This window comes from Bombyx mori, chromosome 23, assembly GCF_030269925.1.
Source record: "Bombyx mori chromosome 23, ASM3026992v2".
Taxonomy (NCBI): Eukaryota; Metazoa; Arthropoda; class Insecta; order Lepidoptera; family Bombycidae; genus Bombyx; species Bombyx mori.
Window position 1 is genome coordinate 18,233,028 of NC_085129.1, and position 27,974 is coordinate 18,261,001.

Consider the following 27,974-nt stretch of genomic DNA (forward strand, 5'->3'; position numbering starts at 1 on the left):
GTCGGTGCCCTGACCAATAGTTTAAATATTACACTCGTTACGTAAATACTAAATATTAACGTGAACAAACAACAATGTCAATCAAAACTTTATTCTATTTCATGTTTTTGTTTTTCGGAAGCTTTCAAGAAAAAGGCGAATCGGTTTTGAACGACGAAGATAACAAGAATATCATTACATCGGAACGTATGTTCTTACTATTTCTTATTAAAAAAAATTATAATATTGATTAATCAAATCTTGGTGTCAGCGATGTTGACACGAATTTTTTCAGGATAAGTTCTGTGACCTACGGTGTCCGTAGTTAAATTCAAAACACCAAAAAAATAACACATATAATGATTTTAATATAAAAATTTTAAATTTCATCATGTTCAGATTAAAATTATAAACTTCAAATAGCAATAACGTAATGCCGGCCACTCACATGCGCGCAAACATTTGTACAATGTACGAATATTATAAGAATAAGGGCCGTCAAACATTCATTCGCAAACTTAGCGGCTGTGCAAATGGGTTCGGTACTCAATTTGCGAACCCGTTTGCGCTTCCTCCTACACTTGTTTACGAATGTCTCACGAATTTCTCCTCCTTTTTAATTCGTCAATAGAACATTGAAGAGAAAAAGAGTTTTGAATTCTTTCCCAGACATCATTAATAGCCATGCTGTTTATATGGGATTTCTTTTGATGAAGATACGCTACACAGTAGACGTCACGATCTATGAAAATAGCGAAACGTCCATTGCCTTCGCAATCCTGGGCGCAACTGGTCACACGAATGTGTGGGAGACTACGCGAAGGATCGCGGTTCGCGCGCTTTGATGTCTGTTAAAAAACCGATACAGCTTGGAAAACCACGAATGCAGCGAAAACTTTGCTTAATCATTTGCAAATGTCGTCCTACACTTGCGGGTTTGCGTATTCGTATGAATGTGAGTGACCGGTGTAAAAGTTAACCCAGTTTTGTATGCAGTTGGAACAGCGCCCCTAACGGCAAACGTACGCAAACGATCCCATTCCATAGAGATATGAGCTAACATTTACGATATCCAGAACGTTAAAAAACTCGCACTAAGCACACAGATATACCTACTGCTATTACACATGTCGGTCACGCGAACCTATAAGAATTTACCTCACCAAAAAGTGTTGAGCGCGGCTATGGAGGGTAGAGGTAAGGAGAACCGTCTCCGTGTTTAAAAAGTGTCCGTTAAAATCTGCTAAATAAGGGTGGCGCTACAGTAGCAACCGGGTAAATTTAAAAAAGGCGTTGAAAGTTATTTTAGAATAAGATAGAGAAATAAAAAAGGACGAAAGAACTGTAAGCACTACAAAATCACGAAAAGATTGTATTTAAAGCTGATAAGAAAAGAGGAAGTCTGAAAGTGGTACCTGTGACAGAGAAGCTGAGGAGTGCACGTTTGGGATGGTATGGATATGTGTTGAGACGAAATGAAAATGAGGTTGTTAAGAGAGTGTTAACTATGAATGTGGAAGGATTTAGAGGAAGAGGTAGACCTAAGAAGAAATGGATGGATTGTGTGAAAGACGATATGGGTAGGAGGGGAGTGAGCGAAGAAATGGTATATGATAGAAGAGTATGGAAGGAGAAAACATGTTGCGCCGACCCCAGGTGACTGGGAGAAGGGCAGGATAATGATGATGATATGAAGAAAATGTAATCGATGTCTCCACGTTTTACCACAGCAATAATTTTAGGTTTTAATGACGAAATTAGTTTGGACTACGTAAACATGTGAGGTCTTGTATATTACACTGTCACTAACTACTCTAGTCATTAAATATATTTCTAACTCAGCATACTTCAATCAGTTAACAACTGCTCAATTCATATCATACCCTGTGCCTATGCTAACGCCATTCTGGAAGATTTTTGAACTGTTATTTAGTGCTGAATGAAAGTGGGACACTTTTTCAAGCTTCCTCCCACATGAGACGGTTCTCCTTACCTCTACCCTTCATAAACGCGGCTAAAGCAGTTTTCACTCCCAAAAAAGGTTATGATTTAAATTCACTCTAAATAAAAATAAATAATAGTTTTAAAAAACTACACTTTTATGGACAATCTAACTAAAAAATAGAAAATAAACTTTAATAAATTTGAATTAAAAGTAGTATAAGAAAAAATGATTTTATTGTAAAAAAAGCGTGGGGTGCATGGTATCAATAGTTATAAATATTTTATGAACAGATACGATATGAACAGATATATATATGTATATATATTTTAATTGGTTTTTCTATAAAAGCGTATTTTTTTTTGTTTTTTTAAACTATTATTTATTTTTCATCATTTAGTTGCTTTCAATTTTTTCAATTGTTTTTTTCAATTTTTCAAAAATTTCATCTAAATCAGTCGGATCCGAGAAATAGGCGATCGGCGCTCCTGGCAGTTTCCCTTCTTGGTCTTGACGCAGACACTTCGGGTCTCAGGAAAACAAAAGATCGCTAATTCTGATTATCCTAGTAAGGATAACGGATCAAACTGTTTAAAATATTGTATTGTCATCGGTCCTTAATAAGTATGCCAAATTTCGAGTTAATCCGACGTTTCGAAGGGGGTCAAAATCATGTTCAAAGATTCCGTTACATACGTATGAAGCTAATAAAAGCGTATTAAAAAATACAACTTTAGATTAAAACGAACGAATTCTGTTATTTCTTGTTACAATTATAACGAGGGATGAAAGGCTAATTCATTTAAGAGACTATCGCTTAATACGCAACATTTATCTTTGTAATGTTGCAATTGATGTGACAATAAAAACCAGCAGCGTAACGACAAGTTCTTTTATTTGTGCGAGAATGCAGAAAGCAGATAGAAATGGCTGGCATGGCTTGTTTTATTAACATCTATCCCCCCTTCGTTGGCTTTGGCTGGCGGCGGCGGCGGTGGCGGTGGCGGAAGGGGGCGTGTTAATATGGCTTGGCGGCTTGACTGGCGGCAGGGCATGACAGCTGACGTCACGTCCGTTACAGTAATTAATTATTTTTAATTTTCACTTTTTTTCTTTTCAGTAACAAACATAATACGGCTAAAGACGACTACGATTCATAATAAATTGTATTGTGACCACCACGCCGAAACATATTACGTTTTCGCAAAAAAGAAAATAAGAGTTATCGTGAATAGCGATATAGAAATAAACGAGATAACGTGAGTATTGTTCACAAATCCGTAAAAATCGAAAAACCATTTACCGAAAAACGTAACTGTAAGTAAATTGAACTTCAATAATTCACTTCTTCGCTTTTTTTTTTCCTACCTACGCTGGGTAGCCTTGAGAGGCTATTCCAGCGTAACCGTAACTAGTAGGTGAGCTCACGGGGCTCAAACCTGACGACGACGCTAACACGAACCCTAGCAAGAATCGTGTTTCGCAGAATCTACCACCGGATCGGAATCGCGACCCACTGAGAAGATCCGGCGAGAAACTCAGTGGGCTGTGTCTGAGAGTTAATTTGCTCGTCGAGCCCTTCGTCGCAAGCGACGGGTTCGACGAGAACGGTGACCGGTGCTTGAAGTACCTAGAAGCACCGTTAGTGGATAGGGAGGATCCGAGATGACGTGTTTTGGGCGACGTCGACTGCTTTCCATTCTTTCCGCAGGATCGGGAATGAGTTCTTCGCTTCGACGTGATAACATCTTATACCGGCTGCACGCACGAAAAAGTGTCACGTTCCGCCTGAACCTGAGTGCTAGTGAGAGCGCGGAACAAACGATAGAGAGGCACGATCGGCCCAAGCGTTGGCTCGTGACACATTTATCTCTCTTCTTGCGTGACGTCAGAGCTCTATTCCAATAACGAAGTCCCATGAGACAGATGTTATTATTATGTTATTGTGTGTGTGAATTAATTGTATAATGATTTACGATTGATTCTGTATTTTTTAAATTATGTTTGACCATGAACAAAAAATGATTATTATTTCAAATCATGCGATACGTGAAGACCTACGTTCTAAGAACTGTCAAAGGGGACTCCGTAATTGGAATAGAGTATAGCAGTTGGAATAGTTCTGCTACTGACTAGGAGTGGGTGATATAAATCGTATATAGATTCAATATCTATATATCGCAGCAATATCGTTGAATCCGATATCGCCCCGCACGAAATCTATATATCGATATCAGCCGATACACGATATTGCTCGATGTGATGCGCATCGGCATATCGTACCGATTCGTGAATCGAAATCTATATAACGATATCAGCCGATACACGATATTGCTCGATGTGATGCGCATCGGCATATCGTACCGATTCGTGAATCGAAATCTATATAACGATATCAGCCGATACACGATATTGCTCGATGTGATGCGCATCGGCATAACGTACCGATTCGTGAATATCAGCAATATTTGTTTGGTTCGTATCGAATCGGCCAGAGTGAGTGAGCGCACGATAGGGATATCATGTGATGAATGAAACAGAAACAGGCATTATCCATACAATTGTAAACCTTATATTTAAGTCCATATGTCTGTAGATTATTCTTAGCGTATCAGCAGGATACAATTTAGGAAAGAAGTTTCAACTTTCGACCCTAACTTGAATGCAGTATAGCCTATTTGCATCGTTGAATTTAATTTCACGCGCTTTGACCTTGAACTAGAATTTTTGGACAAGTGTTTATAAATACTTAAAAGTTTTTTGTGTTTGATTTTTAAAGTACACATTTTTCTATTTTTAGTTGAATCCAAATAATTGAGTTTATTTCTTGTGTTTGTATTAAACTTTTGAAATCTACACTCTTTTGTAATTTTAAATTAAGACACAAAATACTAAAAACTGAAAATAATGTAGCCAGTCCTAAGCCTGGTAAAAGCATGAAGGAAAGTTTTTTTGATATTTTTATTTTCATGTTCTTTTTATTACTTTAAAATCATATTATAAATTGATATCAAAAAACCAACCGTATAACGTTGACTTAAATCTATATCTACTACGATATTATATCAGCGTATCGTTTCAAATCTCAAATATCATGAATCGAGAAAATCTACTAGCATCCATCAATATATAGATTCAGAAAATATATAGATTCAATATCCGATATTGATACTCGATATATAGATACGATTCGATACGCGGCAAAACCGATATTACCCACTCCTACTACTGACGTCATCACGTAAAACTATCGTCCGTAAACCGACTTTACAGACAACCAATACTTTTTTTAAGTTCCTTGGATGAGTTCACGACGCTTCTGCTGTTAAGCGGTCACTGCAGCCTATAAATATTAACAACCTAAATGGCGCCACCCACCTTGAAACAAGAGTTCACCACGCTTGCAGTGCCTGCCCGTGCGTGCTCATTAGACGTCCTATAGCCGGTTCGAAAATGCGAAAAATACTTACAGATAAGACAAATATTTTTTTGTATGGCAACTAACGACATCTTGTAGCTGTAAACTTATAGGTTGTTAAAGTTAAGGCATTTAATTATTGTATAATTAAAACGAAGAAAATAAAAAAAAATATAAATCATACAAGTCTTTATTTGTTAAAGACAAATTTACAACATACGCAAAATACTTCATTAAAAATAAAATATAGCATAGGTAATATGTTACTGCCGTCTACAAGAGCAATGAAAAACTAATCGAAGCGAAGCCATCTGGTGGCCGAACTCCTTCGAAAACGCCTCTGGGACTTCGTTACTGCGAACAAAATATTAATAGACGAGCAGTTTGGATTCCGCGCTAAACACTCGTGCATACAACAAGTGTACCGCCTCACGGAGCACATCTTAATAGGGCTAAATATGCGTAAACAAACCCCGACCGGTGCCCTCTTCTTCGATATCGCGAAGGCGTTAGACAAAGTCTGGCACAACGGTTTGATTTACAAACTGTACAACATGGGAGTGCCAGACAGACTCGTGCTCATCATACGAGACTTCTTGTCGAACCGTTCGTTTCGATATCGGGTAGAGGGAACTCGCTCTCGCCCCCGTCAGCTGATTGCCGGAGTCCCGCAAGGCTCCGCGCTCTCCCCGTTATTATTTAGTTTGTATATCAATGACATACCCCGGTCTCCGCAGACCCATCTAGCGCTCTGCCGATTACACGGCTATCTACTACTCGTGTAGGAAGAAGTCGTTGTTGCATCGGCAACTCCAGATCGCAGTAACCACCATGGGTGTTCCGGAAGTGGCGCATTGACATCAACCCCACGAAAAGCACAGCGGTGCTCTTCAAAAGGGGTCGCCTTCCGAATACAACTTCGAGCATTAACAGAATGAAGTTGCCCACTAAATCGCTCATTACAATACGACCGACGTAACTTGGCGAGTCTGAATACAGCCGCAGATGAACTTTCGCGCATAGTACACTCGTAAAAAAAAGTGTTATTAGCATTCATTTTTTAAATCAAAATACGAATTAAAATTTCTATATACAGAGACCAAGTATCAAAACACTATGAGACAGAAAGCTATAAAAATAAAGTAATAAATTAAAGAGAGATAATAAAAGAATAATAAATTAAGACAGAAAGCTGTAAAAATAACGTAATTAAATTAATTCGAAAGTAAGCCCGAACACTGCCTTCAGTTGCGATCCGCTGTACTGTGCGTTGCGATACACCAGTTGGGTTAGCAACTCTAAATAAAACTGTCAACATCTTTGACGCCTTCTTCTTTTTCTTTTAAAAAAATAATCAAAAATTATGTTTGTCGGCCGACCATTTAAAACACTATTATGCTTTGGTGGCATCTTTGTTGTCGAATAGTATAAATGCCAAGGGACACTTAATACTAAAACAAATTTAAACACAAACAATCTTAAAACTAAACAAAAAACAGAGCACTAAACAAAAACAGTATAATAATCATCGATCGTAACTACGGTCGATGATAATAATAACAAATCAATGAAAACTTGTAGCCGCCCGTACTCAAGAATTGGTTTTGGCAGTCCTCTCGTGATGTTAACCTGACACTGCCTAAAGAAATCTGAAGGTGTAAGGTCAGGACTATACTGCGGATGCATTAACACCTCCCAGCCAAGCTCTTTTAATTTTTGCTGAGTGGCTAAAGATGTGTGAGGTCTAGCGTTATCATGATGAAAAACCACACCCCTTCTGTTGATTAATTCCGGCCGCTTTCTGTCAACTTCTTGCTTTAATCTCATCAGTTGTTCGCAGCAGCGTTCAGAATCGATGGTCCTCCCTGGTGGTAACAGCTCACAATGAATAATGCCCTTCCCCTTCCAATCTCACCACACACACAGCATCACCTTGTTGCGAGTTAACCCGGGTTTCGCCACAGTCTGTGAAGCCCGACCGGCCTTTGACCACGACCTTTTTCGTACGTTCTTGTCGTACGTGATCCACTTTTCATCACCAGTTATCAGCTTCTTCAAAAATGGTTCGGTTTCATTACGTCGTAATAAAGAATCACCAATGAGTACACGGTTCATTAGGTTTCTTTTAGTGAGCTCGTGAGGTACCCAAATATCGAGCTTTTTTGTGTACCCAGTTTTTTTCCAAATGCGCCAAAACTGTTTTGTGGTCAATTCCCAGTTCTTCAGCTACGTCGTAACTACTGATATGCCCATTTTGCTCCACTTTTTCAAAAATGGCATCCATTTTATTCGTAATAGGGCGACCAGAGCGACGTGCATCTTTGACACCAAAATTTCTGGATGCTTAAACCAAATTTGTGCTACTCTCACAGACCCTGCACTGGGTCCATAAGCATCTCCTTTGAGGCGGCGTGTGTACTGACTGGGACGCCGCCTTGGGTTTTGGAAGCGGAGCTCTCGCCGCTGACTATCAGTGGCGGGCTAACCTTCGTGCCCGGGGCGTGGCGCGTCCCAGCCCCAGTGTGGTCAGAGCGCGGAGGGCCCGATCTCGGCGGTCCGTGCTGGAGTCATGGTCCAGACGGCTGGCTGATCCTTCGGCTGGTCGTAGGACCGTCGAGGCGATTCGCCCGGTCCTTGTGGATTGGGTGAATCGTGACAGAGGACGCCTCACTTTCCAGCTCACGCAGGTGCTTCGGTGAATTCCTGCACCGGATCACAGCCGAGCCGACGGCAGAGTGCCACCATTGTGGTTGCGACTTGGACACGGCAGAGCATACGCTCGTCGCCTGCCCCGCATGGGAGGGGTGGCGCCGTGTCCTCGTCGCAAAAATAGGAAACGACTTGTCGTTGCCGAGTGTTGTGGCATCGATGCTCGACGACGACGAGTCGTGGAAGGCGATGCTCGTGTTCTGCGAGTGCATCATCTCGCAGAAGGAGGCGGCGGGGCGCGTGAGAGACGCACAATCCCGCCGCCGTCGAGCGGGGGCCAGGGAGGCAGATCTCACCCAAGCCCTGACCCTCTAAGTGTTTCGGGTCCCCCTCACATGTCGGTCTGGGGACCGGCGAGGGGGGCCTCAGAAGACGACGTGCAAGCTGCTCTGCACGCGTTTTACGCAAGAGCATCCGGGTGATGGAAGGCTGGCTATTCTCGACCCACGCTGTTTCTGGTCCAGAGGGGTATTCCGTAGGATAGCTCACTCTAACCGGCGCCATCTAAACGGGTTTCGGATAGCCTGCCGACCGAGAGGGCTGGTGGTCGTGGCGCCAACGATCGCCGGTCCAGCGTCCCGAGAGGGAGGGTGATGGGAGAGATGTGCTCCGCAATAAACGCTTCCCTTTACCCCTTTGCCTCTTCATGAGTTCTGTCTCATGAGAGGTTTGTACTTTGGTTGTTGAGCGACAGGAGGTTTTACTCAGTTCGACTCTGACATGCCCCTCCCTCCATCCCCAGTGGAGGGCGGAAGTGATATCCTCCTGACCAAAAAAAAAAAGGTCCATAAGCATCGCAAATTTTTTTCGCGACTTGCGTTGCATTTTTACCTTTTTTGTAGTAAAATTTTAATATGTATCGAATTTCTTCATTTGATTCATTCATCTTGACAGCACGAAAAATAAATAAAAAACACACATTTTCCTAATGTGAATTTGGAATTATCTTTTTTAAAATTTAAACTTTTAATGGTACCAAAATCAACCGATAAAAATAGTATAGCCAAAGAGATTTTATTACAAGTTCACACATACTACATTGCGAAAAGACTTTTTCCCCAACCTGTTATGTTGTTACTGTTTAATATTTTTATTACCTGCCCTGCAGTGCACAAAAAAGAGCTTAAGTAGCTTAGCGTTTTTTAAAGTATTTGTTTATTTCATATTTTTATTTGATAAAACCTAATCAGTTTACATAGCAGTGGGGCCCCATTTTTTAACTTGCTCCAGGCCCCTTGGTTACCTAGCTACGCCACTGCTGCTACTAACAATAATATGGATTAATATATTATCTGAAATAAATGAATTTAATAATAATAATAATAATATAATAATTAATTTAATAATAATAATATAATCTTTTTTAAAAAATATTATGTAATTAATAAGATTTTAAATAAATATAAATAAATAATAATAATAATAATAATAATAATAATAATAATAGACCTGGCCCACGAGACTACCGCCATGTGGCATGTTGATTCGACCATCATTGTTCCAATAGTTGTATCGGTACACGGCTTGATAGCGAAAAGTTTCGATCAACATCTTAAGAAACTTTCGTTATCCAGCTGGGTTAAGGGCCTAATACAGAAAGCAGTTATCCTCGATACTGCACGCATTGTGAGGAGGTTTCTCACTCTGGAGTCCTAACCACTGGTGGCTTGTGTCGTAGACACCGCCATCAGCGGCAATCTATTTTTATATAGTGTTTTTTAAAAATTGTATTTTTAATAATTTTTTTAAAAAATATTATGTAATTAATAAGATTTTAAATAAATATAAATAAATAATAATAATAATAATGATAAATAATCTTTTTGAAGTGAAACTTCCTTATCGGCGTTGGAAAAAAATTTACCGTCACGTTTTTCGGTTACGCGTCACATTTTTCCGTTACGCGCCATCTGTTTTGTATTCATGTCTATGATAATAAAATCCTTTTGTTTAAACTTTATCTAATTTAACTTTTTTGTATTCATGTCTATGATAATAAAATCCTTTTGTTTAAACTTTATCTAATTTAACTTTATTTAACCAATTTCTAGAAAGTTGCATGTAGATCATTTTTCGAAAAATAAGGCCATAAATAAGTTTCACTTCTTACGTGTGTACACTAGTACACGCACACATTTTTTTTTTCCAGCTGCTTTATCACTAATTTAACATCACATGTGTTCTCACACGGAGACGTCCTTAAGAACGGCAACGAAGAATACGAGGTCGAAGCGAACGTAAGTACATGTTATGACTAAATTATTAACAACTAGCGACCCGCCCTCGCTTCGCTTCGGAAACATTAAATTTTATTATTGATAGCTGAGTCCCGCGATGTTATGCGCGGTTATTGTCGTACACGGGGCGAAGCTAGCTTAATTTACTCCTTATATCATCAACTACCTATCAGTGAAAGTCTCGTCAAAATCGGTCCAGCCGTTCCAGAGATTAGCCGGAACCAACAGAAAAAAATTGTAAAAAATAGTAATTTTGGTATGTGCCGTAGATATATTCATATACATGTAGTAAAAAGTGGTTATTTCAATATTACAAACGGACACTCCAACTTTACATACATACATATAAATAAAATTGGAGTGTCTGTTTGTAATATTGAATTAACCGCTTTTTACTGGATGCATACGAGTATATAATACGGTACATACACCAAAATAACATTTTTTTTTTTTTTTTACAATTTTTGTCGGTCTGTCTGTCTGTTTGTTCCGGCTAATCTCTGGAACGGCTGGACCGATTTTGACGGGACTTTCACTAACAGGTAGCTGATGATATAAGGAGTAACTTAGGCTGCTTTTTTTTTTTTTTTTAGACTAGCTTTGCCCCACGGCGTCACCCGCGGTACGACAATAACCGCGGGTAGCATCGCGGGACTCAACTATCTATATATATGTCGGCGTTAAGCCAGGATTTACACACATAAGTTCTTTTACAATGAAAATACAATACAATTCTATAAAACTTTAACATTACTTGTTTACAACAAAAAGCCACGCCTGAGTTATTCAGTGGTTTTTACACAATTAGCCATTTTGTGTTGGTTATAGCAACTACAACTTCTTTTATACAAACAAATGTAATTACTGCGAAACAATTCACAAAACATAGCTTAATATTCAAAATACATATTTTAGTGATTTTACATGACTCACATTTAATTTACTGTACATGAATTACTTTTAAGCAATATTAACTAACATTGTTATTATCCAGCCTAATAATAGATGGCGCCAACAACATCATTGCATAACAATTACAATACTTAATTAAATTATTAGTACTGTTAATTATAATATAAATTATTATTAATATTTATGCTTAATTCATATTTAATCATTTATACAGTTATTTGTGTTTTTAAACAATAATATAAACATTAAACATATTCTGAACATTTTCACATTAAATCAGTGTCTGCTAATTATTAAATATGGTAGAATAACAGTTTTGTTGCTAATAATTAATAAATATTAACATATAATAAACTAAACTATATATTATTATGTTAATTATTGCCAACAGTGGCGTTTGCGCCCATATATACCTAGTCAGGTCATAAATTCTGTCACATGTTTAATGTAAAATAATTGAAACAAGTTTATTCATTATGTAACCATTCATATACCAAAATGAACTTAACAAAACATTACAATCCCGATTCTGCAGGATAGCCGTCGGAGCACCATGGTTCCAGAGGAACGTGGACCTCCACGATGACCTGGAGCTCGACCCCGTAAGTATCTACAGTCGGCATCGCTGCGCCACTTTGAGAAGGCGGCACGACATGAGAACCCTCTTGTCGTGGCCGCCGGAAACTACATACCCGATCCTGTAGACCGTTTGGTAAACCGTCGACGTCGCCCAAAGCACGTCATCACGGATCCTCCTGATCCACTAACGGTGCTTTTAGGCAATACAAGCACCGGTCACCGTCCTCGCCGAACCCGTCGCTTGCGACAAAGGGCTCGACGAGCGAATTAACCCACAGACACAGCCCACTGAGTTTCTCGCCGGATCTTCTCAGTGGGTCGCGCTTCCGATCCGGTGGTAGATTCTGCGAAGCACTGCTCTTGCTAGGGCGGTGTTAGCAATTCTCCGGTTTGAGCCCCGCGAGCTCACCTACACAAGCTAGGTAAGCTGAAATAGCCTCTCAAGGCTATCAGCATAGGTAGGAAAAAGAAAGAACAAAACATAGATTCTTATGACACTAAAGTTTATTCAAAATGACCTCCGTGATTTTGAATACAGGCCTTCAATCTGCGCGGCCAGTCGTCTATCGCAGCACGAACGAGGTCCATGTCAATATCGGCGGCTGCCTTAATCAAGGATGTCTTGAGTGACTCCAAATTGGGATGAGGCTTTGAGCACGCCTTTTCCTCCAAGTGTTGCCATATCTTGTAATCTAACGGATTCAAATCTGGACTGGAGGAGGGCCAGTCTTCGTGCCGGATGAAGTCGATTTCACGCGCCGCCAGCCAGTCTTGTGTGCTCTTCGCTCTATGAGCTGGCGCCGAATCTTGTTGGAATACCCAGTGCCTGTTATTGAACATGGTATGAGAAACAGGTTCCACAAGGTTCGTCAGGACTGTATTTTGATACACAACTGCATTCGTTTTTACACCTTTCTCACAAAAATGTACCTCTGTTAAGCCCCAATAAGAAACTCCCAACCATACCATGAGCGAGGATGGAAAATGACCTCTTCGGACACGCGGAATACGGTTGCTCGCTTCTTCACTACTGTGTGCGTACACCTTATCATTTTGTTTGTTGTAGCTCTCTTCTACGGTAAAAATTTTTTCATCCGAAAAAAGAATTTCCCGATATTTTCTTCCCGCGTACCGCTTCAACAAAGCGCGGCATCTCTTCAGTCTCAGGTCCATTAGACGAGCATTCAAACGATGTCCTGTTTTTCTTCGATATGCCCGAAGCCCTAAGTCTTCATTTAACACCCTTTTCACCGTGGTTCTGCTTAACCCCATCTGAAGGGCCAACAGTTTCTGCTTACGTTTGGGATTTCTTTGAATTCGCGCCTTCACAGCTTTTATCACTGCTGGAGTCCTAACAGACCGAGGGCGACCACTTCTTGACCTGTCATCTACACTAGAGTCTTCATTGTATCGTTTGAAGGTACGATAAACGAATCTTTTGGTTATATTCAAATTTTTCAGTATGTTAAAAATTTTAATTGGCGCGTAACCACAACGATGCAACGCAATAACTGCAACGCGGTCTTCTTTAAGCGTCCACTCCATATTTAAAAATGAGTAAAATTCTAAATGTATACTATTTTTATTTTCATGAACAATTCCAAATTCGAATTCAATAAACTTTTTTGTGGCCAGCATTCTAAAAGAAAAGTTTTTACTGTGTGACAATACTTATGACCTGACTAGTTATATAAAAAGGAATTGCTGTTCGTTAGTTTCGCTAAAACTCGAGAACGGCTGGACCGATTTGGCTAATTTTGGTCTTGAATTATTTGTGGAAGTCCAGAGAAGGCTTTAAAGGTAAATAAATATGAAAATTCTCGGAATTAAATAAAAATAACAATTTTGTTTTTCCTTTAATGTGTCCCCCGTCGGACGGATTCCTTTTGTTTGTTTTAAGTTTATTTTATACAAAAGTTTAGGTCTTTTGTTTATCGATTGAGGCACTACGAAGTCTGCCGGGTCAGCTAACAATAATAAAATTTAATATTTCCGAAGCGAAGCGAGGGCGGGTCGCTAATAATAAATAAATCTTTCATTTTATTTACAGATATCCACGCCGCTATTCGGTTGGAAATGGACTTGCATGTTGTATATGAACTCTCACTACAAACCTGTCTTTTGCAAATTCACTGTCAATGAAATAGCAGAAGGTAAATTAGTTTAATAATTCGCAAAATAATATTTTTAAATTTTCGCGGCCCTCTGCGTTATAATCATCATCAGCCTGTATCTATCCACTGCTGGATGTAGGCCTCTCCCATAGTCCGCCACAATGAACGAACCTCCGCCTTCCGCATCCAATCTCTCCCAGCATATCGCCGCAAGTCATCGGTCCAACGGGCAGGGGGACGCCCAACGCTGCGCTTACCGGTACGCGGTCTCCAGTCCAGAACACGTCTGCTCCATCGGCCATCGGTTCTGCGACACGTATGTCCAGCCCATTGCCATTTCAGCTTGCTAATCTTTAGGGCTATGTCGGTTACTTTGGTTCTTTGACGGATTTCCTCATTTCTAAGTCGATCCATCAAAGAAACTCCGAGCATACACCTTTCCATAGCACGCTGAGCGACTTTGAACTTACGGACTAGACCTACGGTCAATGTCCACGTTTCGGCGCCATATGTCATGACCGGCAGCACGCAAGCGTTGAAGACTTTTGTTTTTAGGCATTGCGGGATTCCTGAGTTCAAGATATGACGGAGTTTTCCATACGCAGCCCAACCCAACTGTATGCGCCTATCAGCTTCCTTCTCAAAGTTGGCCCTGCCTAGCTGAATAATTTGGCCTAGATAAGTGTATTCAGACACAACTTCGAGTACCACGGATTCGACTATTACCGGTCCAGGAATGATATGGTCGTTGAACATGACCTTAGTTTTGTCCAGATTCATTCCTAGACCAACACGTCGTGACGCGGCATTCAGCTCACCCAGCATACAGCTGCATTATAATATGCACTATTAACTTAACCGAACTTAGCGACGGATGCGACGGGGCAACGCAAAGCCACCATCACCCGAAACATGTCATGTCGGATCCCCCGGATCCACTCTCGGTGCTTGTAAGACCCTCAAGCACCGGCCACCGTCCTCGTCAATTACGACGAAGAACGAACTAACCCATAGACACAGCCCATTGAGTTTCTCGCCGGATCTTCTTGATAGGTCGCGATTCCGATCCGGTGATAGATTCTGTGCTCTACCCTTGCTAGGACTAGTGTTAGCAAATTCTCTCAGATTGAGCCCGTTAGCTCATGTACCCGTCCAGGCGTAGCTGGAATAGCCCCCTACTTTTATTCATTTATTTATCCTACCTAAGCTGATGGTCTTTAGAGACAATTTCAACGTAGCCTTAACATAGGCTCAAACCTGACGACGTTGCTAACATTAACCCTAGCAAGAGTAGCGCTTCGCAGAATCTACCACCGGCTCGGAAACGCGACCCACTGAGTAGAACCGGCGAGAAACTCAGTGGGCTGTGTCTGTGAGTTAATTTACTCCCCGAGCCCTTCACAAGCGACGGGTTCGACGAGAACGATGTCCGGAGCCCCCTAGGCTAGTGCCCAACAGATAGAGAAAAAAACCACTATTATTCGATGGATTCCCACCACGATTTTTAGCATAAATGAGTTCACGACGTTTAGGCGTGTTGCGAGCGCCGTGGTCGCGCGATTAAGTGTATAATCTATGGTCGCGCGTAGACTGAGGCCAGTGTGACTTTTTGGCGGGAACGCGAGGAGTGAAGTTGTGTGATTTGTTTTATTTTGTCTATTTAGTGTTTCTTCAGGTTTAAATGTGTAATAACGGTGGTTTATTAATTGTTTAATATCTGTGAAAGTGCACAAATGTGGGAAAATGAAACAAAGCCGCTGATGGGCGGAAGAGCTCACAGCCCACCTGGTGTTAAGTGGTTACTGGAGCCCATAGACATCTACAACGTTAATGTGCCAACCCACCTTGAGATATAAGTTCTAAGGTCTCAAGTAACAACGGCTGCCCTTCAAACCGAAACGCATTACTGCTTCACGGCAGAAATACGCAGGGTGGTGGTACCTACCCGCGCGGACTCACAAGAGGTCATACTACCAGTAATAGTGGTATCTTATCTATACATATAAATAAAATTAGAGTGTCTGTTTGTAATATTGAAATAACCGCTTTTTAGTATATGCATATGAATATATATACAGTACGTACATCAAAATAACATTTTTTCCAATTTTTGTCTGTCTGTCTGTTTGTATCAATAATAAAATTTAATGTTTCCGAAGCGAAGCGAGGGCGGGTCGCTAGTCACCAATAAAATTTCCCGGGATCCTCCAAAAAGTCCACTGAAAAAAATTCAGTAATTTACCATCATTTTACTGAGATTGTATTTCGTCCCATATCATCTCATCTCATTTAATTTCATCCAAGTTGATTAATGTCTCAAATTAATCATCTTCATTTCATTTCATTTATCTCCATATTATAATTTTTTATAAAATATAAATTAAAATAAGACATGACTTGAAGGTCTTAGTTACCAGGTCATAAAATAGATGGAAAAAAAACGACCCCAGTGTTGGCAAATGACCGTATGAATGTACCCCAACTTTTTTCGAAAACCCCACGAAAATAAGCTTTTTGAAAAAAATACCCCCAAAACAGTTTTTACTTATTTTAAAGAAGAAACAAAAAACCAAAAGGATTCTTTTATTTTTTAATCAAGCTCCCCCATAACTTCAACCATCTCTAAACAATTATTACAATCATATTCACTTTCGTTATTATTATTTAAGGCATACACGTTTTCGGAGTTAAAAATTAAATAAAAAAAACATGTCCGATGTGGGAACAAAATTTATGCATCCATTTGGCAGTGATTATCGAATCCTGAGAACCACTTCGGCAGTTTCTATTGCCATTCGGTTGCTTAATTTGTCCTTTATAATATTGACTTGTGAATAGTAGACTATACCTTTTTTTTTTATTGCTCACATGGATGGACGAGCTCACAGCCCACCTGATGTTAAGTGGTTACTGGAGCCCATAGACATCTACAACGTAAATGCGCCACCCACCTCGAGATATAAGTTCTAAGGTCTCACTATAGTTACAACGGCCACCCCACCCTTCGAACCGAAACGCATTACTGCTTCACGGCGGAAATAGGCAGGGTGGTGGTACCTACCCGTGCGGACTCCCAAGAGGTCCTACCACCATTGATGAATAGAATAATTATTCTAATAGTAATGGGAATTGTGTTTGTGGATGAATTATTGGTACTCAAAAAACCTCCGAAATTACACCCAACTAACTTTTTACCCCCGAATCTCTCCACCAAGGTCGAAAAAGCCCCCAAATTTGCAGGGAATCCCCCCCCACCTGGCAACTGTGACTGAAACCTGCGGGACGTCAGGGCAAACCTACCCTCTATCTAATGCGATAGTTGTTACCAATTGAACTCGATAGCTCGACCCGACAATACACACGCGTTATATCGACAATTTTTTCCAAACACTTTAAAGACTTTAAAAACAAAGACTTCGAACGAATGTGTTGTGTAGTTAATATGCAATGTTGCACATTGCAATATGACGTGTATATATGTGCGTTGTCGGGCGACGCTCCTGCGAGGGCAGTCGTTCGCCTACCGCCAGCTAAGCAAGGTGTGGAATAAATGCCTAATATATCATCAGTATTTTATTGAAGAACCCAATGTTACTAAACTGGTGACCCCGACGTGATAGGTTTATGATCAGGCCGACGTAATAGGTATATTTTCATTAATGCAATTGATGTCCATGGATTTCGGTGGCAATTAAACACAATAGGTGGGCCGTGAGCTCCCGTTGTAGTCAAAGAACTAATTAGAGCTTTCCGTGCAAATTTCAGAATATTTCAGACTCGAAGTTGATGGAGTTAGGCTTAAAATTAACGTAGACATTCCGACATCGGTGGAATATTATTTAAATGCTACCTACAAATACGTACGCGAGAAAACCGTGAAAATACTTTGCGAGCCGGCAAGTGCGCTTCTAACAACGGGATACAGGATATCTGGTAAGTTATTGGAGTTAATAAGATAAAAAAAGGGTGCGTGTACTTTTTTTTTTTTATTGCTTAGGTGGGTGGACGAGCTCACAGCCCACCTGGTGTTAAGTGGTTACTGGAGCCCATAGACATCTAGAACGTAAATGCGCCACCCATCTTGAAACTTGTATGTACTTATGTACGCGCGTAAGAAGCTATACTTTATTTTTATTAAATTTATTTCTTTTTTTTTAATATTAAATAATTTATAATAAATATTTAACGTTCATAATTTAATAATATTTAGTATGAATTATATTAAATAATAATTTTGTCATTTATATTACTAAAAAATGAATGCTAATAACACTTTTTTTACGAGTGTACAGGCGCGAAAGTTCACCTGTGGCTATATTCAGACACGCCAAGTTACGTCGGTCGTATTGTAATGAGTATATAATAATACTACACATACATACATATCTGTTAATTTTGTGTCACGGCGCGCGCGCATCGTAAAATTTCACTCTCATAAATTCATAACGCGCCTAAAGAAGTTTATCTTCAATGCAAACGTGTGCGTCTAAAAATGCAGACAGACGCAAAACACAAGTGATAACTTAAACTAATCTAAGTTGAACTATATAATATTGAAATTGTTTAACTTGAAGAAAGCTTAAGTTATTACTTAAATTGTAACATAAATTGAAAAAGATGTATATGAATAGTTAGGACGTTAAATACGTTTTCAGTATGGCTGTCGTATGCGTGACAGAAAGGGACGCCAGACATACTGGCGCCGTAACGCGTTACGTAACGAAGCGGTTTACCTTCCCTTAAGAAGTTATATCTAATATATAAAATTCTCGTGTCACAATGTACGTTCCCATACTCCTCCGAAACCGCTTGACCGATTCTCATGAAATTTTTTATGCACATTCAGTAAGCCTGAGAATCGGCTACTATCTATTTTTTATACCCCTAAGTGATTAGGGTTGTCCACCCCTAACATATTTTTTTTATTTGGACATATTTTTTTTGTTAGAATGAGGTATTATGTGGTTGAATGAGGTTTTGTTATTTTTATTATATATTTCTTCATCTTTCACAGCACTACATACCTCTTTCACTCATTTACCACATCCTTACACACTTACAATAAGTTAGTTTTTTTTTTCTACACTAGAAATTCCCTAGAAATCTTATATATGGCAAAACAATGTTTGCCGGGTCAGCTAGTCACTTATAAAATTAATATAAAAAAATTCAAGACCGACATAAGAGATAACAATAAACGTAACACTTCCAAATCGTCAGGGCTTCGTTATAGTAACCCTTTTTATTAATTTACCAAACTCTTTATTTATATCTACATTGCTCTGTGTGCTCTGAGGAATTGTTTGAGATGATCCCCTCATCTCCTTTTTATCATCGCACCTCCCGCCATCGGAGCAGAGTTCATCCATATCACCTGGAACCGCTGCGTTCATCGACAGTGCGTTTCCAGAGGTCTTTTTTGCCACGTACCATCCGGCTATGGAATGAGCTCCCCTCCACGGTGTTACCTGAGCGCTATGACATGTCCTACTATAAAAGAGGCCTGTGGAGAGTATTAAGCGGTAGGCAGCGGCTTGGCTCTTCCCCTGGCATTGCTGAAGTCCATGGGCGACGGTAACCACTCACCATCAGGTGGGCCGTATGCTCGCCTGCCTACAAGGGCAATAAAAAAAAATCACGTTTCTTTCTCGAAAATTATGAATCGAATATCCCGATCACATTACCTTTGTTTCCGTTTTATAGTTAAAAACTCGCCCATCAGCTCGACCTGTGTGCCGACGGTTTTGGATGTAACCTGCACTCTCGACCTGCAACGTAGTCACAGCGGCCAGTACATAGACTTCGTCTTTACACAGCTCTCCACCGGCGAGCAACTAGTTCTGAGGCTCATCTTAATACACGAAAAACGTGAGTTGGTGATTTATTAATGAAATGACTTCTGATAATAGAAAGCAATTTATTTATTTATTTCATTTACTTCAGATTTTGCATGCAACATTTCATATAGTTTAACAGAATTAAATAAAAACAACTACAATCTCGGAATAAAACAATAGCAATAATATTAATAATAATAAACCAAAAAATTAAATAATAATAACTAGTGGTCCCCCGATAGTCGAAATTCGACTATAATTAATTGAAATTATAAGTTTGTACACTATTATGATTCTATTGTCAAAGACTATTTAAGATACTTTATAATCACAGATTTCGCCAAAACAAATATTTGTCTAAACAATATTTTAATCTATTTTTTTAAGAGATTTTATTTTATGACCTGGTAACTAAGACCTTTAAGTCATGTCTTATTTTAATTTACATTCCTATTTTTATGAAAAACGATAAAATTGAGTGAAATGAAATGAAATGAAGATGATTAATTTAAGACATTAATCAACTGGGATGAACTCAAATGAAATGAGATGAGATGATATGGGATGAAATATAATCTCAGTAAAATGGTGGTCATTTACTGAGATTTTTTTCAGTGGACTTTTTGGTGGATCCCGAGAAGTTACGTCCAGCGGCTGTGTTTCATTTTCCCCACATTTGTGAGCTTTTACAGATATTAAGCAGTTGATAAGTCACTGTTATTACATGTTTAAGCCTGAGGAAAAATTAAATTAACAAAATAATACAATATATAAAAATAAAACAACTCACACAATTACGCTCCTCACGTTCCCGCCAAAAAATCTGTCAACGAGAATATGGTAAATGTCAAAATCCTCGTGGGGTCGTCATGGTTCCCCTAGGGGCACAGACCAGGCTTCGGGAAAATCCCTTGTACCCGGGCCTGAACTCACTGCCTAACAGTGGTGATCTTGTATACAGAATTTTTTTTTATTCCTTACATGGCTGGACGAACTCACGGCCCACCTGAAGTGGTTACCGGAGCCCATAGACATCTACAACGTAAATGCCGCCACCCATCTTGACATATGAGTTCTAAGGTCTCAGTATAGTTACAACGGCTGCCCTACCCTTCAAACCGAAACGCATTATTGCTTCACGGCAGAAATAGACAGGGCGGTGGTACTTACCCGTGCGACTCATAAGAGGTCCTACCACCGGTAAACATACTTGTATATTATATTGATAGATGCAGTGATGGGTGTAGAGAGAGAGAGAAAGATGAGTGGTGATAATGGAAGTGATGATGAAATGGCATGACGTCCGTTTGATTATCAAAGGGAACCGATCTTCCCTCGCAAACTCCAGCTTCTTCTCACTCTCTTTTTTTCACTAGTATTCCTGTTGTTACCATCAAAATGTGAAATGCTTAACTTAATAAACAACATTCTACTGAGACATATAAATCAACTATACCTCATTTCGCTCCACAACATTTTTCATTTAACACAGATTATAAATTCGTAATTGGCAACAATGCCGTCGCAAGAAGGAAATTGCCATATTTGAAAAAAAGAGCTGTTTTTGTTTTATTCAAGAACTATGGAGAGTAGAGGTAAGGAAAACTGTCTCATATGAGAAAAGCTTCAATAAGTGTACCACTTTCAGCACTAAAATTAAATAACAGTTCAAAAATCCTCCAGAATGGCGCTAGCATAGGCACAGAGTATGATATGAATTGAGCAGTTTTTAACTGATTGAAGTATGCTGAGTTAGGAAATTTAATATATTTAATGACTAGAGTAGTTGGTGACAGTGTGATACATGTTTACGTAGTCCAAACTAATTTCGTCAATATAACCTAAAGTTATTGCTGCGGTTAAACGTGGAGACATCGTGCATTTTCTTATCAGCTTTAAATAAAATACTATTTGTGATTTTGTAGTGCTTACAGTTCTTTCTTCCTTTTTTATTTCTCTATCTTATTCTAATAACTTTCAGCACCTTTTTTAAAAATGTACCCGGTTGCTACTGTAGCGCCACCCTTATTTAGCAAATTTTAACGGACCCTTTTTCACTCACAGAGACGGTTCTCCTTACCTCTACCCTCCATATCAAGAACACAGACCATTGATCCACTAGATTCTGTGCTACTAAAATTCTTCTCTACCCACATTATTGATTTGAAACTCTCATTAGACGTCGTCGCGTCGATCGAGGCCATCGAGATAGACCGTTTTTTATGTACTAAATTTAAAATCGAATCATTCTTTCCAGAACATTCCGGATTCCCGTGGGCCATAGTTGAGATAGTCGGTGTCACCTTCGGAGCTATAGTGCTGATACTCATCACCGCAATCGTCGCATACAAGATAATGAAAAAACAAATACTCAACAAGGTAGTTCAAGTCGTCGTCGCCTAAATGATAAGACGTCCGGTGCATTCGTAGGTAGCGACGCAACGGTTTCCGAATCCCGCAGGCGGGTACCAAATTTTCTAATGAAAAGCGTGTATCAACAATAATCAAAACTATTCGTTATTTGCACCTGTACCATATTTTAGTTTTACCCTACGCTTCGTTTCTTCGTTTGACCGCGCGTAGTTTTGGAAGTGAAGCTTCTTTAGAATCGTTGGGTGTGATTTCAAACTCGATGAAACGAAAAAATGAAACGTCAAGTTAAAATATCAATTCACAGAGGGCGCTACCTCATACTATAAAAGATAATTTACAATTATTCCTATTTAGTTTGTTATCAACAGATGTCGCTGCACGTAAATTCAACAACTCCTGAATCGCGATAACGAGATGTTACACAGTTGATAGATGTTCTCGTATTTCTCTAATTAAATCATGCTTACCTGGCGTAAAGACACCGTGATTATGCAAGCGATTCCCCCAGGGTGAGGCCGCTCTATTGCACTGCGGAGTGGTTGGTGGTAGCGATGTGGACTATTGTGAGCCGATTACAATTTCTGGCTCCGGTCTATTACCGATCTGTTTCTCAAAAAACCGGTTTTTTAGGTATTTTTAGGTTTTTGTCATAAAAGCTAAATAATCAATAAATAAAAAAAAAATGTGCAAACGAAGAGTTTTCTTCATACAATTAATAGGGTGAGCATATTTTATATAGGTAGTCTTAATGATCATATTTATATTATCCAATAATAAAAAGCTTTTTATATTTGATTTAATACCATTGTATTTTTTCGAAGTAGGATTTTCTCATATTTTACATGGTAATTGTACTGTAGTTTTAAATGTAATGCACGGCAATTTGAGTCTGAAACACGCTATTTTTTTATCTAGCAGCACGGTACTACTTTGTATATTTGGTCTGGTAGCACTGGTGTGAACTGTGAATGTAACGCGTATGTACTTAAAAACCCGATATTCTTAAATAAAAACCGGTGTTTATCGGTATCGGTAAAAACCGGTTTTTCTCCGGTTTTCTTCGAACCGGTTCGCATCCCTAGTTGGTGGTTGACCCTTGCGATTATTCTTATTTTTTATAAGTTTCACTTCTACCGTGTGACTTGCACACAACAACACTTTTTTTTTTTTAAGGCGTCTGCAGATGACCTGGATTACGGATTGAAGAAGGAATTCTGAAAAATAAGTCTCAACAGCTGGTATCCGGAATTAATACGCGCGTTCGATTCGCAGAAACGTTGCCCGGACCTCACGTACGAACCGCTTCCTGATCACGGGACATCGAACGCCACCCCGTTCCCAAGGGAAGTCGAAGAATACATGCAGGCGAGAGACTATGTCGAAATTCCCTCGTCTGCAACGCCGGCGGATACGCCGCTGTACTCAACCGTCGTGCCGAAGCGTGACAGACAAAACAATGGTAAGAAATAAAACGTTGCCTATTACCAGGGACCTCTGGTTTTTTTTCCTGTCTATGCCGATAGCCTTGAGAGGCTATCATGTAGGTGACTTCGCGGGGCTTAAACCGGAGTGTTTGCTAACACTGGCCCTAACAAGAGCAGTACTTCGCAGAATCTACCACAGGTACGGAAACGCGATCCACTGAGAAGATCCGGCGAGAAACTCAGTGGGCTGTGTCTGTGGGTTAATTTACTCACCGAGCCCTTCGTCGCAAGTGACGGGTTCGACGAGGACGGTGATCGGTGCTCGAGGTACCTAAAAGCACCGTGTTCAGGGCGACGTCGACTATTTACCATTCGGTCTACAGGATCGGGTGTGTAATTCCCAGCGGCCACGACAAGAGGGTTCTCATGTCGTGCCGCCTTTTCAAGGTGGCGCAATGATGCCGACTGTAGATACTTACTGACCCAGTCAAGCTCCAGGTCATCATGAAAATCCACGTTCCTTAGGAACCATAAGGGCCTCTGAATAATTCGCTTTTGAACAGGACGCACAAATACAGTATAGAAGATTTTTATTTGCGCGGTGCGTGTTCCGTAAATATGCGGCGGATACATTGTGCTTAGTGTGAGTTTTTTAACGTTTTCGCTAGCATAAAAGTTAACTCAAATTTATATGGAGTTTGAACAACGCCCCTAGCAGCAAACGTAGGCAAGATAATACACTCAGATTGTCCTCCTTACTTCTACCCTCCATAGACTATATGCAATCTTATCTTGAAAATATTGTTAGCGAAATTCAGGCATCCGTCAAATATCTATGATAGCTGCCACCCTTTTCTTCAATTCATAAGCACACCGATTCTATTGTTTTATTAAATGTCAATAAATTGACAGAAAAAAAACAGTGTTCAATTTATGAGTGATAAGTATTAATTAAACTATGGGTGTTAATAAAAAAAAATGTTCATCTCGGGACGCCCGACAGAAGTGATAATTGAAACTAATCTAAGTTGAACTATTCTATATTGAAGTTGTTTAACTTGAGAAAAACTTAGGTTAGGTATTACTTAAATGTTGTCTATTAATATGATAATGTAAGGAGAATTGTAACGTAAATTGAAAATATACATATATATAAATAAATAGCTTGGAGTTACATACATACGTTCTCAGTACCGCTGCCGTGTGCGTGAGAGAAAGAGAAGTCGGACAGATAGCAGGACCGGATTTAGAGGTCTGAAGGCCTCAGGGCAACAGAGGAGCGAAAGCTCCCTAGCCCCAAATTGTTTTCCAAATAAAATGAACAAATTTTTTCAGTCGAGTTTTACAGTACCTGTATCATTTATTGTGAAACCACGTAGGTTCTCTTAGTATTTAACAATCATACATAAATATAATCGGAGACTAGAATTATCTGAAATAAGTAAAACAGAAAAAAAAGAATATCGAAGAAGGAAAAGATGTTTACTAGTGTTCACTTGTCGGAATTTGAAAGATTTGTTTTCGAAAAACCTTGGCCCCGCTTGCTCTCCCCTAAATCCGGCCCTGCAGACTGGCGCAGTAACGCGTTACGTAACGGCACGGCTTACCCTCCCTTGACGAGTTATCACTTTAAACATTTTGAGGGTAGTCTGCTGTTGAAATGTCGAGGAATTACACTAGGGTCTGGTTTACTGGTGGTAGGACTCCTTGTGAGTCCGCACGGGTAGGTACCACCACCCTGCCTATTTCTACCGCGAAGCAGTAATGCGTTTCGATTTGAAGGGTAGGGCAGCCGTTGTAACTACCTAGTCAGGTCATAAATTCTGTCACATGTTTAATGTAAAATAATTGAAACAAGTTTATTCATTATGTAACCATCCATATACCAAAATGAACTTAACAAAACATAGATTCTTATGACACTAAAGTTTATTCAAAACGATCTCCGTGATTTTGAATACAGGCCTTCAATCTGCGCGGCCAGTCGTCTATCGCAGCACGAACGAGGTCCATGTCAATATCGGCGGCTGCCTTAATCAAGGATGTCTTGAGTGACTCCAAATTGGGATGAGGCTTTGAGCACGCCTTTTCCTCCAAGTGTTGCCATATCTTGTAATCTAACGGATTCAAATCTGGACTGGAGGAGGGCCAGTCTTCGTGCCGGATGAAGTCGATTTCACGCGCCGCCAGCCAGTCTTGTGTGCTCTTCGCTCTATGAGCTGGCGCCGAATCTTGTTGGAATACCGAGTGCCTGTTATTGAACATGGTATGAGAAACAGGTTCCACAAGGTTCGTCAGGACTGTATTTTGGTACACAACTGCATTCGTTTTTACACCTTTCTCACAAAAATGTACCTCTGTTAAGCCCCAATAAGAAACTCCCAACCGTACCATGAGCGAGGATGGAAAATGACCTCGTTGGACACGCGGAATACGGTTGCTCGCTTCTTCACTACTGTGTGCGTACACCTTATCATTTTGTTTGTTGTAGCTCTCTTCTACGGTAAAAATTTTTTCATCCGAAAAAAGAATTTTGCCCGATATTATTTTCCCGCGTACCGTTTCAACAAAGCGCGGCATCTCTTCAGTCTCAGGTCCATTAGACGAGCATTCAAACGATGTCCTGTTTTTCTTCGATATGCCCGAAACCCTAAGTTTTCATTTAACACCCTTTTCACCGTGGTTCTGCTTAACCCCATCTGAAGGGCCAACAGTTTCTGCTTACGTTTGGGATTTCTTTGAATTCGCGCCTTCACAGCTTTTATCACTGCTGGAGACCTAACAGACTGAGGGCGACCACTTCTTGACCTGTCATCTACACTAGAGTCTTCATTGTATCGTTTGATGGTACGATAAACAAATCTTTTGGTTATATTCAAATTTTTCAGTATGTTAAAAATTTGAATTGACGCGTAACCGCAACGATGCAACGCAATAACTGCAACACGGTCTTCTTTAAGCGTCCACTCCATATTTAAAAATGAGTAAAATTCTAAAAGTATACATTTTTATTTTCATGAACAATTCGAAATTCGAATTCAATAAACTTTTTTGTGGCCAGCATTCTAAAAGAAAAGTTTTTACTGTGTGACAATACTTATGACCTGACTAGGTATACTACTCGTAAGACCTTAGAACTTATATCTCAAGATGGGTGGCGCATTAGCGTTGTAGATGTCTATGGGCTCCAATAATCACTTAACACCAGGTGGGCTGCGAGCTCGTCCACCCATCTAAGCAATAAAAAATAAAAAAATCGTTCGTAAGTGTGTTTGAAATCGCTTCTTCACTAGCCGCACTTACTCTATGTTTGTATACATCTTTGTTACAGATAATAAACCACAAGAGTCCGTTCCTGATTCGAGCAACGAGTACGCTAATGATGCAAGCAGTTGCCAATACGATTACCCGACTATAGGCAGCGTAGGGCTGACGAAAGTTCAGAACATAGAGTGTACGAACGTCCTCAAAGACAAGGACAATACGTACAAACGTCTAAAGGAAGATACAGATTACGTGGAGCCCTGTTACACGGAAATAAGTAATTCGTATGTGAATACGTAGGGTTGAGTGATTGGGTTTTTTGGCGGGAACGCGAGGAGTGAAGTTGTGTGATTTGTTTTATTTTGTCTATTTAGTGTTTCTTTAGGTTTAAATGTGTAATAACGGTGGTTTATTAACTGTTTAATATCTGTGAAAGTGCACAAATGTGAAACAAAGCCGCTGAACGTAACTTCTCAGGATCCTCCAAAAAGTCCACTGAAAAAGTCTCAGTAAATGACCACCATTTTACTGAGATTATATTTCATCCCATATCATCTCATTTCATTTCATTTCATTTCATCTCAGTTGATTAATTTGCGTTTCCTTCGTTTTTTATTAACCAAAACTGTAAATACTTAATTAAAACGGCGAATTATAAAAATGTTATTACTTGACGCTGGCTAATACACAAACCGTGCCAGAGACAAAATATAAAGAAGGAGAAGTTTTTTTTTCGTTTTTTTTTTGCTTATTAAGTATGCTTATGACGATTATTTCTAGTCTATTTTCTATGATCACGAAAACTGTAGATTACATTTTTTTATTGCCTATAAATGCAGACGAGAATACACCCTACCTGATGGTGGGTGGTTAACGTCGCCCATGGACGTCAGCAATGACAGAGGCAGAGCTGCTGCTTACCGTTAATTACTCTCTACAAGCCTCGTTTGAAGAAGGACATATTGTCATAGCGCTCGGGAAACACCGTGGAGGGGAGCTCATTCCATAGCCGGATGGTACGTGGCAAAAAAGATCTCTGGAAACGCACTGTCGATGAACGCAACGGTTCTATGTAGTATGGATGACCTCTACTTGAAAATAATAAAAATTCGATACGAAACCCAAAAACTCGTTTTAATTATCTATTGATTTGTCGACTGTTTTACGTATGTAAAAAAAACCTTTA

General features: G+C 39.7%; 1 protein-coding gene across 1 annotated transcript; it reads left to right on the forward strand.

Annotated features, from left to right (window-relative positions):
- Positions 1 to 27,916, forward strand: LOC105842286 (uncharacterized). The gene is made up of 9 exons (XM_021351056.3): positions 1 to 186; positions 3,042 to 3,180; positions 10,198 to 10,285; positions 13,827 to 13,929; positions 17,656 to 17,823; positions 19,594 to 19,758; positions 21,985 to 22,106; positions 23,373 to 23,559; positions 26,856 to 27,916. Exons 1-9 carry the CDS (start codon positions 75 to 77, stop codon positions 27,086 to 27,088), a joined length of 1,317 nt encoding a protein of 438 aa, XP_021206731.2. The 5' UTR covers positions 1 to 74; the 3' UTR covers positions 27,089 to 27,916.
- The last annotated feature ends 58 nt before the right edge of the window (positions 27,917 to 27,974 follow it).